Source organism: Pholis gunnellus, assembly GCF_910591455.1.
Source record: "Pholis gunnellus genome assembly, chromosome: 20".
Lineage (NCBI taxonomy): Eukaryota > Metazoa > Chordata > Actinopteri > Perciformes > Pholidae > Pholis > Pholis gunnellus.
The window spans coordinates 9,240,026-9,254,860 of NC_136547.1; the positions used below are offsets into that span (position 1 = coordinate 9,240,026).

A 14,835-nucleotide genomic window follows, 5' to 3' on the forward strand; every position below is an offset into this window, starting at 1 on the left:
ACACGGCCACAAGTGATGTGATTTATCACCTTTTTCTTCCTTGCTTTTAGGCTCCTTGGCCAGTTTGACCCCCTGCTCCTCCCTCTTGCGCAGCATCTCCCTCTGGAAGCGAGCGACAGAGCGCAGCAGCTCATCGCCTCCCATCTCTGAAGGCGGCAGCACGATGCTGCAGTCCAGGAAGCTGTTGATGGCGTTCAGCAGGTCCTGCCTGTCGTCTGCCAGGTAAGCTGCCTCGTGGAATTGCTGGATGGAAATTCGGATTCAAAAACAGATGTAACTTGACTCAAATTATACTGTTTTTAGAGGGAAAAGAAAATATTATTGCTTCATTGTTTCCTTGTTCCTCAAATTTTATGCGATTTAGGTTTTGTGTATAAATAACTATCCCTCAATGTCGTCAGCTCGCTCACCTTGTCAGACATGAGCGTGGAGATGGAGCGTCCTATCTGGTGATAGTCTATGCTGGTGGTGGGGGGTCCCAGCAGAACGAAGAGAAACCTGACCGGTACGGGGACCTCAAGGACGGACTCCAGCTCCACGGCCTCCTGCAGTCGCACAAACGCCATGGTGGTCTGCTCCAGGAAGTCCACGCTGCCTGGAAGATGGGCGGGACGCAACAGTCAAAAAACTTCAAGTACAAGGGATTTTGGATTGATATGGTATTTTTAAGTTAAGTGCGTGTAGTTTTCCAGACTCACCCACAAGGACAACAGTGGCCTCAGCATTCTCAGGAATCTTCTCCAGCAGCTTCAGCTCATGTTTGGATTTGGACCGGTGCATACCAGACACCGACATCGTCTCCTTCTGCTGCAAATCGAAAGAAGCACGATCAGGATAACGGATACTTGTTACCAGGACCTTTTGAGAATCAGCAGTAGACTTACCTGTGTCTCGTTTTTCTCCACGTCGATGCGCGTCTCTGTGTCCCCCACAGTGTGGATGCCGCCCATGAGCGGGTCGGTCACCGACGGTTCAGGGTGATGGGTGTGATTGGCACTGTGGTGATGTGTCATCAGGCTGCCCAGGCTGGCCGCGGACATGTTCCTGGGGAAAGGGCTGCTGTGCTCCTTCTCGTCGCTCGGGTGACTATGGGAGGCGGAGAGAGGAAGAGAGGCAGTGACAAGGCATGAAGCCACCTAGTAGCAGGAAGTGTGCAGCAGTGACGGAAATGTATGCTTAATTCTGGTTTATCCTCATAATTAACAGAATGAAATTGTGTTAGCTTTGGAAGTCAAAGTGTAGTCTTGTGTCAACATGCACACTGTAATGATTAAACGCATTACCAAGAGGCATACATCATAAACCTCAACATCCATGGTCAGCATGCATGTCATCCCCATTACTCTCTCTCGACATCTCCTCTCAACTGATAATTAATTAAAAGCAAAAATATCCCCAAATAATAAAAGAAAAAGGGTAATAAGTAAGGTTTTTACTACCCAATAGTAGAACATGACCCGCATATACAGATTGTTTGGCTATTTACAAGATTTGTGATATATATTTATGCGTTTTACATTGTTCCAACTTTGAAGGATTTTGAGAAGCCTAAAAAAGCGAGCATCGAGTATTTTAGCAAAAGTCAGACAAAATTAAAAATGTTCTGCAACAGAATAATATTGCATTGGTTGGTTTGCAGCCTATTACTACTAATAAAGCTGTGTGCTCCAGTCCTTCTTTCCTCATCCTTGTTGTGAGAAGCACCTGATTCAGCTGCACATTACCGGAAGATGCAAGGAGAACCCCTTTTCACCTGATCTTGCCATCAACCTGACATAACTTGGGACCAGTAACCAGTAATAAACGTAACATCAGTGAGTATTTGATGAGAAAATAACTTTCCAGCCTATAACAAGAAACAACTGATGTCACAAAACACTACATTCCAAACTAAAAGAGCTAATAACGTAGTAGTAATATTGTGGCAAAACTTTGTCTCAAACTTACTTCTGATTCTTGTAAGAAAGAAACAAATCTATGAGTGAAGCTGAATTCCCACACTCGGTTACTTAATATCCTCTTGAAAGGAAATGACTGCGTGTTTGTTGCAGTCTGGTGCTGCAGGTCACCTGTGTTTCAGCAGCAGGGCCCTCAGGACGTTGGCTCGGTCCTCAGCTTTGATCTGGTCAGATATGATCATCTGTTCCACCACCTGGTGGGCGATGCCCGGCAGGGTCTTCTGGTCCAGGTCCAGCAGCACAGCACCTGTGGATGCACACATACTGAGCTCAGCAGTCTGAACGGCATCGCTGACTTTTAGGCTTAAAAAGTAAACTCTGCTTCCATTTCTTACCGTGTGAGATGGTCTTTCGGAGCTCCAGCAAACTGCGGAAAGACAGCGAGGCCACGTGAGGTTTCCCCCAGCGGTCGGTCTCCTCCTCAACGTCCTCCTCAAACTTGATCCATCGAGCCGTCTCCTTCCACTGCATCTCCTGGTTCTTGTCCATAGTCAGCTCATTCAGCTCCACGAACACCTGGAGACAACGTCACACAGGAACACGTGCAGGTGCAGGTGAGACGGAGAACATCCACACAAAACCACATGCACTTTTGGCACCTGCCAAATATTCAACTCAATAGCCAAAGCACTTTGTATGTAGTCAGTTGATTCAGTGGAGCATTTTGCACGACAACATCAGAAAACAGACCCCATGCTTACCGGGTTACCAGGTGATTTATTTAAATTCACTCCACACACACAAAGGATACATCTTGTCCATGTTATCACACTAGATGTTCAACTTAGAAAAAGTTGCATAAAAACACAGGAAAAACAGCCAATGATAACTTAGTCACAGGAGAGACCATAATCTTCAGCTTTCCCAGCATTAAATATCTGTTAACGGGTTATTAAGTGATCACCATGCTGGTCAGTCACAATCCCCTGTGAGATGAAGACCAAAAAATCTCTTGGCAAACTCTCCCTTAATACAGCATATCGTCTGCCATGCCTGTGAAATCACGCTCACACGGATCAAACCTGACTCTGGCCGGTCACCCAGCCTCACCTTCTGGTACCGAGCCATCACGTAGTCCTTGTCCAGCAATACGCCTTCGAGACGCGAGGCAGAGCGGTACAGAACCACCGGTATTGACTGGAGGAGCGAGACGGTGCAGGAGAGGACTCAAACACTGATACAACGGACAGCGGCACAAAAGGGCGGGACCCTCACTTTTACACACATGCTCACAGGTAACTCTTCCTCATCAAACACACACACACACACACACACACCTGACAGGGACCTGTTGTTTACACGGGCTGCTGGAGGCTCAGAGCTGTGTGTGTGTTAATAAAACATAGCTCTCTCTCTCTCTCTCTCTCTCTCTCTCTCAGGCGCTCTCAGTGTCTGGTTACCAAAGCTTCTCTCTGCCCTCTTTTTCTTTTCCGTGTGTGAAAGGAAAGATCTCATTCATTCATTTTTAATTGTCTCCTCCCCTCCCTGTCCCATCCACAAAAGAGAGAGGACAGTGTTAAATTTGAGGGAGGGAAAGATGAGAAAACATTTCCCAGGATTTGCTACGATTCATGACTAGATTGTAAAACACAAATCGATTAAAAAAAGATATAAAACGGCACCGAAAAAATTGTCCCCCCCCAAAACAAAAAAGCCCAGTCAGTCATTTTTCATCCCAAATAAATAAGGTCTTATTTATATAACAAATACAGCATTCACAATACTTTTAGACTTTAGTTAGTGTAAACATTACAAGTCAATTTTAATGTAATATTTTTTTATCCTGGGTTTTAATGTTACCGAAACAATTAGTTCATTAATAGATAATTAAGTCGACAAAACATTCCGTTTCATATTTCTGGGGTTGGGGCTGTTGGTTGAACAAAACAAGCAATTTTACGAGACAATTAAAGAATTAATTAATGATACAAATAATCATGAGTTGCAGTCCAAGTTATCGTATATTTTATTCCTCAAACACAGATTTCTTAAAATCCTGAAAATAGTTGTTGGTGGTTGTTGTTGCAGGAAAGGAGTATGAAACCGTATAATTCATCCAAGGACTCAAAAAAATATCTAAAAATAGTGTGATTTTTATCAACACTTCTTTATCACACTTTGTATCAACAAACACAAATGATTGATTACAATCAATTAATTGCAATAATAGTGAACAGATTAATGGAGTAAGAAAATAATCATAAGCGGTCGCCCTAGTTCTGATGACACTTGTTTACCTTCTGATCACAGATTGTGTCTTAAACATTACCAAAACTAAAAGATTATACCCCAGTAACTTATAGTAATACAAGTACACTTTTGCCAAAATAAATGCTGGTACTGATGAGCCTGAAAAACGGGACAAACCTCATCTTACTCGGCAGGTTATTAGTTGACGTGTGTCGGGCTTCATGCCTCACCTCATGTGGGGTTCGGTCCTGCTTGCGGCTGCGAGTGGTCGGCTCTTTGTGGTCCTTGCCGGTGTGCACCACCTGTCCCTTGGTGCTCTTTCTGACCAGGTGTCTGCGCACGCCGGGAACATCTTCGAAACGATGACCTGGAAGAGAAGAAGAGGCAAGAAGGAGAAGAGTGAGATGTGTTGAACAATACGGAGAAGATGGAAGGGCAGTGACTTTAAACGTCAGACACCCTCACACACTCATTTTAACCAAAAGCGAACAAGTCAATGAACATGGCATCCAAATAATACAACTGAAAATGAAATCCCTGCACAGCACATAGGCTGCACAATGTCAGTCTTGTTTTGTGCTCCTGCAGCCCTCAGCATGCACACATTGACCTTACACCCCAAGTTCAAATCTCAGCCCACCAAGTTACAACGGGCCAGGCCACTTTGCCTTTGTCTCTGTGGTCCCTCAGCAGGGAGTAGAGTTACTCAGGCTGGCATCACACCAGGCACTGAAAAGGATGTGGAGAGGGACACCGGATGGCACAGACACAACACTGCCTGTTAAGAAGCTCAAAAAACTCAGATAAAACTGTGAAAGCTAAGCAAAAACGGCAACGAGCAACGGAACTTCTCTTCCCAAAACCACTAATTATATATATATAAAAAAGAATAATCTTAGAATAACCTTATTATAGGTACAGTAATAAGGAAGATTCCCTCCAAGAATACCTATTTCCTTACCTTTATCAGAGCTTGTAGGTCCTATGAAACAAACTGTGATGCTGTTGGGGGTCTTCATCAATGTTTCATTGCAAGTTCAGAGAAACTATTTTTTTGTCTAAAACCTTTACAGAAAGGGTCTCTTGTCAGGTCGCTTCATGAAGTCTGAGGTTTGGGGGCAGACCCTGGAGTAAAATGAGGCCTGACTGGCATGAGGCTCTTGAAGGAGGAGGAGGGTTTGTGGTGGGCGTACGGTAGCTGCTGGCACCGCCGTCCGACTACGTGACGCCCTCAAACTGGAGCGTGCAACTTGTGCAGGTTTTTTTGACGACTCGGGAAAAAAAAGTTGCCGTTTCTTGAACGGCGCCTGACCCCGCTCAAACTATCAAGACTGCATCAGTGAGCGGAGGTTTTAATTTGCTCAGGTCGGACAAAAGGGGAAGGACAGTGATCTAATAATTCCTATTGTTGAGCAGCAGCCAGAGACAGAGACACTTTCCCAGGATGATTTACGGTGGCGGGATTCAGATAAAAGAAGACACAGAATACGTGGTGATGAACCTGTTGGGAGGCTCGACTCTGTATCGCTAATCCCTTTAAAGACCAAATATCTAGACAATAATAAGCCCCTACCTCCATCCTCATTCCACTAATGAATGAAGATTGTTAACTGAGATCCAGGTTTCACAATTAGCCACCATGTTGGCTTGGGCCCGAGTCAAAGGGCCTCAGCTGACAGCGGGAACGGCTAATTTAATAAGGTGGGCCTGTCTGCCACACTCTCTGATAAACTGCTGCTCTCTGCTCAGGGGTCGGCTCCCTTACGTAAATCTCCCCGGCCCTGAACACAACCCCACGCTGGGGCCGGGGCCCGGGAACGTCACAGGGCAGCGGGGCGCCGACCGCAATGTAGAAGGCCCTGGAGGTGGCCCCGCCCTCGCCCTAATGTTACTGGAGGAACCTGAGGATCAACAAATCCTGACTGTCTAATCACAACAACAATAATTCAGAGGTTGGAAATCCAGTTTGCATCCATGTCTGTCCAAAATGTCAACACTTCATCATATTATCCAAAAATAATAATCTTTACAGTTTAAACACAGCATTTTTTACCAAGACACAATATATCTAAATTGATTTTACTGCAGAATTTATGATGGGTGATAATACTCTGCAGGTTCATCCCTACAAGTGACTCCTTACAGGTACAAGTAGTCGTATGATCAATTGTTAATATAAAAATAATGATTACAGCCTAAGAGCCTTTATCAACAATGAGCACAGAGCTACAAGGGGTTTATTTTCATATGGAAGTGACCTTCTGTATTCTTTCAAAAGTCCTTCTAATGGGTGAAGGAATGCACTTACATTAAAGCATTTTAAAAAAGGCACAAAATCTACTTAATTAAAATAATCAACTTGTGTCCTTATTACCCGCCACCTGGTGAACTAAAGTCTTCCAAGCAAGTTTTAAGAACATAAAATCTGCCAAGTGAGAATCCATCTGTACTCACTCTTGATGCCGTCCAGGTCAGCGGAGGCCAGCGTCTGAGCCTCGCTCTCGTCAGTGGGGATGCGTTGGTACTTGGCATCCTCAGCACCCGTCATGTTGCCTGTGCGTCTGCGCTCCTGCAGGTCGTAGCCGCGGCTGGTGGAGGACAACCGGGCCAGTGGTACGTGTTCGGGTGGCCCCGACTGGGGAGAGGAGCTGGCAGCGTCGGATGAGGCCGGCTTACTAGATAACAGCAGAAAAACATCACAAAGTTGTCGCTCAGAAAATGACAAGCGGCTGTTTTATTGTTATTTTCTTGAGTTGATCAAACATTTTCCGCAAGAAAAGTTTAAATGTAAAGCTGGAAAAGAGTAAAAAAACCAACAACTTCCTGATACTTTGTGATTTGGTCGTCTCCACACTTTAGTCATCTTCTGATTGATGCATTAGATCCCACTAATGCTGCTCTTTATAAAACAGGCTTGCATCTCTCAGCTCAAAACGCTAAAAATGTTAATTGATATGGAGAGAAAAAATGCTCGGCGACTACAAATCCTTCAAAGCACTTTTTAAATAAACAGAATGAACTCACCGTCCTTAAACGCCAGTCGCCCACAGCATTTCAACAGCAACTATTTTCCTCAATTATTTCCCCCGTTTATAAGTATGTTAAATAAAACAAATCCGCTGTTATTAAGTTGCTCTCCAATGGACTGAAGACAAGCAAAAGGTGTATATACGCAGTTTCATCCCAGCCAAGATTAGACCCTCATGAAGTGGAACAGTAAATGTCATCGATGGAGCCTCAGGCTGCCGAGGTGTGTTGTGTCGTCTATAGCGACAGGTGATATATGGGTCTCCAACGAGAGGATTACTCTGGTCCATCACATCATGCCCAGCAGGCCCACTGGATGCCTGAGACGTGGTAACGTACAGTGTGTACCTCACCCACCAATCAGAAATGTGCCTGAGCCGTTCCACCCAATCAGAACGTCCGTGACAACATTTCAGCAACATGGCAAAAACATGCGATCATCACAGCAGGTAAAGCACGGTTATAAAGTGTCTCAGGCCCCTTTTTTTCAGTCTGAGAACTAGACTTTACTCACTCTGTGAAAGTTGCTTCTTCGGTATCTGCTCCCACCGCAGACTGTGGCACGATGTCGAGCTCACGGGCCGAGTGCGGGCTCTCTTTGGCCACATGGTCTTCATCAGAAACAAAGAACTGTGGAGGAAATGCAGAGCAGGAGAACACTGGTTACTGTAAAAACAGACAACTAACCCAAAAATTAAACTTCAGATTGAAACAGCAGAGAAACCAACCAGCCCTGTGCATGTTAGTCCAAGGGTGAGACTTCAAGAGTTTGATCTTGAAAATGTATTTATTTATTTAGATATTTACTCTAAAAATCAGGGACAATTCTCTAAAAGGCACAAGTGAACATAGGAAAAGATACGCGACGGGAAAACTGGGAAATCTAAGGCCAATATGGACATAAGACTAAGAAATGTTTAACCTGCTTTGTTCACATGCTTTGTTTTCTCACTTTCATTTGTAAAATATATTTATTCATCCTGCAACAAAAATACAAAGTGACAAAAGGCTGAGGCCAAACACTAACACAAAACTAAAACGGTTAAATGAAAGCAAAACAACTCATCTCAATCATCTATTGAATTAAATCTAGTCTCATTTTTTGAGGCATAATAAACATGAAACCCACTGATGAATGATTAAGACTATACTGAAATATTCATAGAGGAAAATGTGTTAATGCAACAACAGTGAGTGAGCAGGTTGTGTATCAGAGAGAATGGACTACGGACAATTTGTACTGCCGCACGTTCCTGAACGCTCATTCACTCACATCTTAATGAAAGTCTTATCGTCGCTGTGACCCCATTTACACATTCATGAACAGTTATTATCGTTTTAACTGGACAGTATACAGCCTGACCAATATATCAAACAATGATAATTATGGGGTGTTGAATAAATAGAAGTTCAACACATAATGCAGTTAAGATCTTGTCATTACATATTTTATCAGCTAGACTTAATTCTCGACCAGTACTCTATAATTAAACAGATGCTGGTGAAGTTTAAAGAATATTGAAACGTTTAATACTTTGCCTCCTTTCCTCTTTATGTTTGTCATAACGCCTCGATTAAGTATGAAGGATCCTAACAAAAAATGTGTGCATTTGTGAGAGCTGAAGCGATTGGTAGATCATCAGAAAAGCCAAATGTTGATTGTTTTACCTTCTCAAACGTGAGGATTTGCAGCCATTTCTTTAGTTTAGGATACAGTAAACTGGATACTTTTTTGGAGTTTTGGTTGAACAATGACAAATGTAGTACTTCGAAGTAAAAAAGCAATATTAAGACTATTTTGTGACATTTTATAGGCAAAACGATTAAAGATACTCAGCAGATGTATCGCTGAGTTTTTGTAAAAACATGTAAAAAAACAACAATATAAGCCCAAAAAGAATACTGTCCGATACATTTATATTACAATGTTTTGACTCCATAAACCGTGTTAAAAGACTAAATTTGAACCAAAATAAACAATGTGTTAATGCAGAAGTTAGACCCTGTCATTGCTTTTCCACTCACTTATAAATTCACTTGAAGATTAATATAAAGACGAATGATTACCTCCACATCTTTCACTCTCTCCGACTCGGATGGAGCAGACGTGGTCTCCGTGGCCTCATCGTCCTCCTCCTCTTCATCCTCTCCCTCCTCTATGGGGCCGCTGCTGGGAACATGGCTGCTTTTGTGATCTTTGTCCTTTCTCCTTTTCTTCTTCCTGCGTCCGTCGGAGGGCAGTTTGGACAGAGGTCGGTGGATGTGGTGAGAGGAGTGACGGTTGTCTGGGGAGAAGATAAAGCAGAGATACACAAACATGAGCTACTTCAACATCAAATTTAAAGTTGTTTATTTTTTGTTTCCCTGGATTGCTGAATGTTGAACTGCATTGCACAACGAGGAGACCACCCCGTGCTTACATTCAATGTCCTCCTCGTGGTAGTTGTGGTGCTGTTCATCAGGTACGGCTGCAGCGGGGCTGAGGATCTGCTGGAAGCGCTGGACCCCCAAGGCTTTGTTCAGGTCCCCTTCATCCTCCTCTTCAGGGTGTGGAGTCCCGTGTAGTGTTGAGGCAGCAGGAGCCTCTGGCTGCAACACAACAAATGACCAAAATACATTAAAGAAATATAAAACAGAAGAAGAAAGGATCTGTCAATTGATCAGAATTTCAGAGATTCAAATTGTTCAATAAATATGTAAGACATTAGGAAATAAATAGTGATATAAATAAATGCAGAAAAATTAATAAAACCATTAATCTGTAAAATAATCTAACAAAAAATCAAATTGTCCTTTCAAAGCCTGTTTAAGTAGTGAACAAAGTCTACTGTAGCTCTGTCCCAATCAATTACTACACACCAACTATCTACAGCATATACTGAACAATAATCTCTACAGTATACCGTTTTTATACAAGAGATCAACATACAAAACCGTTTCATATAAAAACAGGAAATGATGCACCATGCAAAGGCAATAAAACTGACATTAGAAGGCTGCTGCCTATTAAACCAATCAAAGAGAGCAAACTATTTTTCCGTAAAATCTAAACTTATTTTGTCCCTTGTGATGTTTCTTGAACCGTTTCGCCCCCATCCTAAATTAGTTGTTGTGTTTTCTAACAGTAATAATAAACTCCTACTTTTCCTTTTCTGCATTGCATTGTGGGAGAATAGTGTCCATCAACAGCACACTCATAAATGACGGTAGTCTGTACACCGACATTGAGACTCACATACTCAAAACCTGCTTTGAACTAGCAGTATGGATTTAAAACACAGCATTCTGCCTTTCACCTCAACCAACACCAGAGGGAGTTCTGGTTCTACAGATGTCTCCACATTCAGGGAATGATATGACGAGTCCTCTCATGCATACATGCTCTTCTGAAAATGCAAACAATAGCCATGTGCTTTGATCCACTACTCGTTTTCCACGCTGTGGTGTGACAGGGATCATGTGGGTGATAAGAGATCTGTTTTCTTGCAGCAGGATGCCGTGCCCTGCTGCGCCCTGCTCTGCCGGTGGGATGTTGTGATAAGGATCGGCTGCAGCGACACAGCGAGTGGATCCACTCTGGCTAACGGGATCGTTCTGTAGCCACCTCACGGCAGAGTAAATGTTGCGCAGGTGCCTCAGACCCCGCGGCGAACCCTTCCTGAGGCACAACTCAGGGGCCACAAGTCATCTGATGCTCCCACAAATGGTTCTCAGGACACCCAACATGTCAATCGTATATTAGGTTTTCTTCAGTAACAGAAAGCACGTGGTGACTCTTCTCCCACCTGCAGCTCCTGCTTACTTTTGTGTCAGACTTACACTCAGACTCTCACTTTTATGTACAGCAGACTGCTAAAAGAGCACACGAACGCACTGTAAGATATTACAAATTACAGTGGCAGAAAGTAACTAGCACAAATATATGTACCTCAAACTTGTACTTGAGTATTTCCATTTTATGGTACTTAATACAAAGGGAAATACTGTACTTTTCACATTTATCAGACAGCTTTAATTACGCATAAACTTTTGCATAAATACACATTTAATAAGCATATTAATAAGAATACATTGTTAAAGATTCCCAGCCTTTTTTAAGGTGCCATTTTTCTGCAGAATGAGTACCGTTACTTTTGATACTTTAAGTACAATTTGCTGATAATACTTAAGTAACATGAATGCAGAATTTGCGGCTTTATTTGTTCCACTTTTATCACATTGAGCGTATCAAACCCACCAAGACAAGAAAACGTGAACAGGAAACTCATGAGTTCATCCTGAATCAATCATACTTGCAGCTCGACAGATGTTCATGAATCACGGCATGTGCACAGAAAGTGTGAAGAACCGATTCCCATGACCCACATTACCATGCAGAGTCTTTCTCTTCATGCCACACACAGGTGACAGAAACAGAAAGCCCTGCACTGAACTGTGGACAGGCTGAGACTCATGAGTAAAAAAGAAAGACAGGTCAGCCTGTTAAGCACACATTCAATATTGACCCAAGTTTCAATTCCTCATATAGCCTTTTTTTACCTGACGGATCAACAAGAGTTCCAGAGAACAAACTATACGTTCACCTCAGCGACCTCCTGAACAAACTGCCAAAGACAATTCAGCCCTTTAAAGCACCAAACACTGTCGCTTTAAGTCGCTGAGCAGATTTCTAAGGGCCTAAATAAAAAAACGTGGGTCTTTTAAACTATAAATGTTGAAGATCATATATTGGAGTAGCTTGATAAAGTAGTCAACAGTTTCATCAAAAGATTGTTGATAAATGAACCTCTTTATTCATGCAAATAGGTAGCCCCCCACGTCTGCGTCGCTATCTCAAAACTTGCGATATTTAATTAGATGACCATTCAGAATCCTATCCCATCCAGATGTTTGCCGCTACACTATCCAGCAGTTTATTTTTACAGAGCTCTCATTCATATCATGGTTTCACGATGAATCCCTGGAGGTGGGAGAGATGTGCGAGGGATTCTCAAGGAGGTGAGAGAACCGAAACCATGTGCAAAAACAAGCCGAGGGGAGCCCAGTAAAAACAAAAACTGACCAGACAGCGAAGAAAAGATTTGACTAAGAGTTTCAGGGACTTACCTCGCTCATGGCAACGTGAGCTTAATTGCAATCAGCGTTTTTGTTGGCAACAAGTGTCACTGCCCTCCAACATGACAAAACTGGAGCACTGACCCTCAACACCTCTATTAAGAACTGCAGGCAGGAGACATCCCTCTCCCCCTCAGCTTATCAAAGCCTCGTGATGCCCTAATCAGAGCCCTATCGGCCAACCTGCCACCTTCACCAGTCTGCCCATTGTACCGGAGCAGAATAAACAAGACTCTCGTTCTCGCTTTGAGGACAAACGCTGCCTGAAAGGACAAGCCGTGTTTGAACAGGAACAAAACCTCACGTTGACATTCATCTCCACATTTTAACTTAATATTGACCAAGGTGCTCATAGTTGGTCTGCCTCGAAGGACAATGTAAATTGTCAGACGTTTAGTTCCTATGCATTTACAAAGGATGCCTTTTTGATGACTAATATTGACAGAAGACATGTTAAGCAAGAGGCTAGAATGAAAAGAGATTAAATATGTGTTGTGTGCATCAGAAAGGTGAAACCACAAATGACTGAAAACACATTTGACCGGTGAACAAAAATACCAAATTTAGCAATTCATTCACCAAAAAAAAAAAAAAACAGTTGTGTACAGAATTTCTTTCGAAAAAGTTCCTACATCTTTAGTTTAATTTCAATCTTAAAAGATGAAATTAGTACAAGCATGTTGGTACCTTTCAACACTGATGAATGGTGGTTTGAGCTAAATGCTAACGTGAGCATACTGACTTGCTCACAATGACAATCCTAACTTACAGATTTTTTTAAGCAGGTGTAATGTTTACCATGTTCAGCTTCTCAGTTCAGCATGTTAGCATGCTAGAATTTGCTATTTAGCATGGAGCACAAACTACAGCCGAGGCTGATGGGAATGACATTTGTTTTGCAGGAACTTTGTCATAAACTAAAGAAACTACAATGTTGACCTGGTGATGGCGCTAGATGGAGGGTTAAGAGATCTCCAAAGTTGTTACAATGCATCCTCAGGGGGGCATGAATGTCTGTACCAAATTTCATGGCAATCCATTCAATAGTTTGGACCAAAGTGGACAAACAAAAATAAGTAAATGTTCTCGTCTTTTAGCTTTAATTCATCTAAGCTTAGTGGTGAGAATAAATTAAAGTCAAAGAGTTAATCTCGTAAAGCAACATAGTTTTGAAAAGTAGAGTGCATGTGCAGTGGCTGTGTTGTATAATGAGGTGGACACTCGACCGTGTGTGGAGGCTGGAGAGGAGATTATCCGTGTCTTGAAGTAGACACAAATCCCACGCAGTCAGCATTTGGGTGGGGGGGCCGCAGTGGATGTCGTACCGTGTGTCTGATGAGTCACTGCATTCCTACGTATCTCAAAATGAGTCTGCAAGGACATCTTGTTGCACAATATGCTTGTAGTTGCTGATTATTCTGTTGGAGCGTGTGAGTTGTAACCCAGTTTTGTCCTCAGCCAACTGTGAGTTTTGTATTATGCAAGCACTCATTTACACAACTTCCCAATTACATCATGAATTAAAAACGGCATGTTTGCACTGCTTAAAATCAAATACAAATGTTTACGTCATAACCTCAGTCAATTTAATCAAGAAATCCTCCAATCAGTCAGAGAGCGGAAAAGATAAGTCTCCAGTGCGTTTGTTTCTGCTTCCTGTCTGTTGACAGATTATATTTGCATTGGAAATTGGGTTTATCGGCTTTATCATTTTATGTTATACCACAGGGTTTCCAGTAGCTAAACACATAAAGATCACTCTCCTGAGATAGTGTTCTCCCACCCCAGATTTATCTAAATTGAAGATGTCCAAATGATAAGCTCTGTTGATTCTGAAGAAGCTGCAAGACGCACGTCACAGGAAGTCTATGAGGTAATATAACCTGATAGGAAGGCGGGGGTGTGAACCACTCTGCACTAATCTCATCCTTCTATCCGACACAGTCACTGATACCATTGCACTTTAATGTAAAAGTTCACCATTATTTATAGCATGAGGATATGACATGATGACAGCTAAGTTTGGGTGAATGTCATTGTCAAGACTAGCAGTTCCACAGTTGGGGGTTAGGAGCCCACAAAGGGGTCGCAAGAAAACTATAAGAGGTCACAACATGATTAACCGGACAAAAGAGAAACAAAAACCTTGATAAGGTGGATAGTTTTACACTTTGAGGCCTCAAACATATCAAATGAAACCATTTGTGTCACTGCCAAAGACTATTGGACAATAAACATGTGATTGGGGGGGGGGGGGGGGGGGGCACCTGTAAACAGAAACTTGTTTTCAAGGAATAGTTCAACGCCTTTTCTTACTAAATGAGAACATTGATGCCGCTTTCGTGTAAATATGGGTCAGAAGCCAGCTAGCTTAGCATAAAGACTAGAAACAAGGGGGAAACGGCTAGCCTGGCTCTGTCCAAAGGCAACAGAATCTGCCTACCGCCACCTCTAAAGCTCACTGGTAGACAAATATCTTGTTTGTTTAATCCATGTCATCTATGCTAAGCTAACCGGCTGATGGTTGTAGCTTTGATGGACAGAC

The 14,835-nt window shown here is 42.7% G+C and overlaps 1 protein-coding gene across 2 annotated transcripts in view; it reads right to left on the reverse strand.

Moving 5' to 3' along the window:
- slc4a2b (solute carrier family 4 member 2b) overlaps positions 1-14,835 on the reverse strand; it is a 33,687-nt gene that overhangs the window by 7,504 nt on the left and 11,348 nt on the right. The window contains exons 4-15 of one of the 2 annotated variants that reach the window (XM_079181581.1): positions 9,596-9,764; positions 9,243-9,460; positions 7,690-7,805; positions 6,603-6,823; positions 4,379-4,515; positions 3,009-3,095; positions 2,294-2,474; positions 2,070-2,205; positions 885-1,086; positions 699-807; positions 411-595; positions 30-243 (exon numbers count right to left, since the gene is read on the reverse strand). In XM_079181581.1, coding sequence (XP_079037707.1) covers positions 30-243; positions 411-595; positions 699-807; positions 885-1,086; positions 2,070-2,205; positions 2,294-2,474; positions 3,009-3,095; positions 4,379-4,515; positions 6,603-6,823; positions 7,690-7,805; positions 9,243-9,460; positions 9,596-9,764 — 1,975 coding nt within the window. The remainder of the gene's footprint in view (positions 1-29; positions 244-410; positions 596-698; positions 808-884; positions 1,087-2,069; positions 2,206-2,293; positions 2,475-3,008; positions 3,096-4,378; positions 4,516-6,602; positions 6,824-7,689; positions 7,806-9,242; positions 9,461-9,595; positions 9,765-14,835) is intronic. The other variant, XM_079181582.1, reaches the window with a different exon arrangement.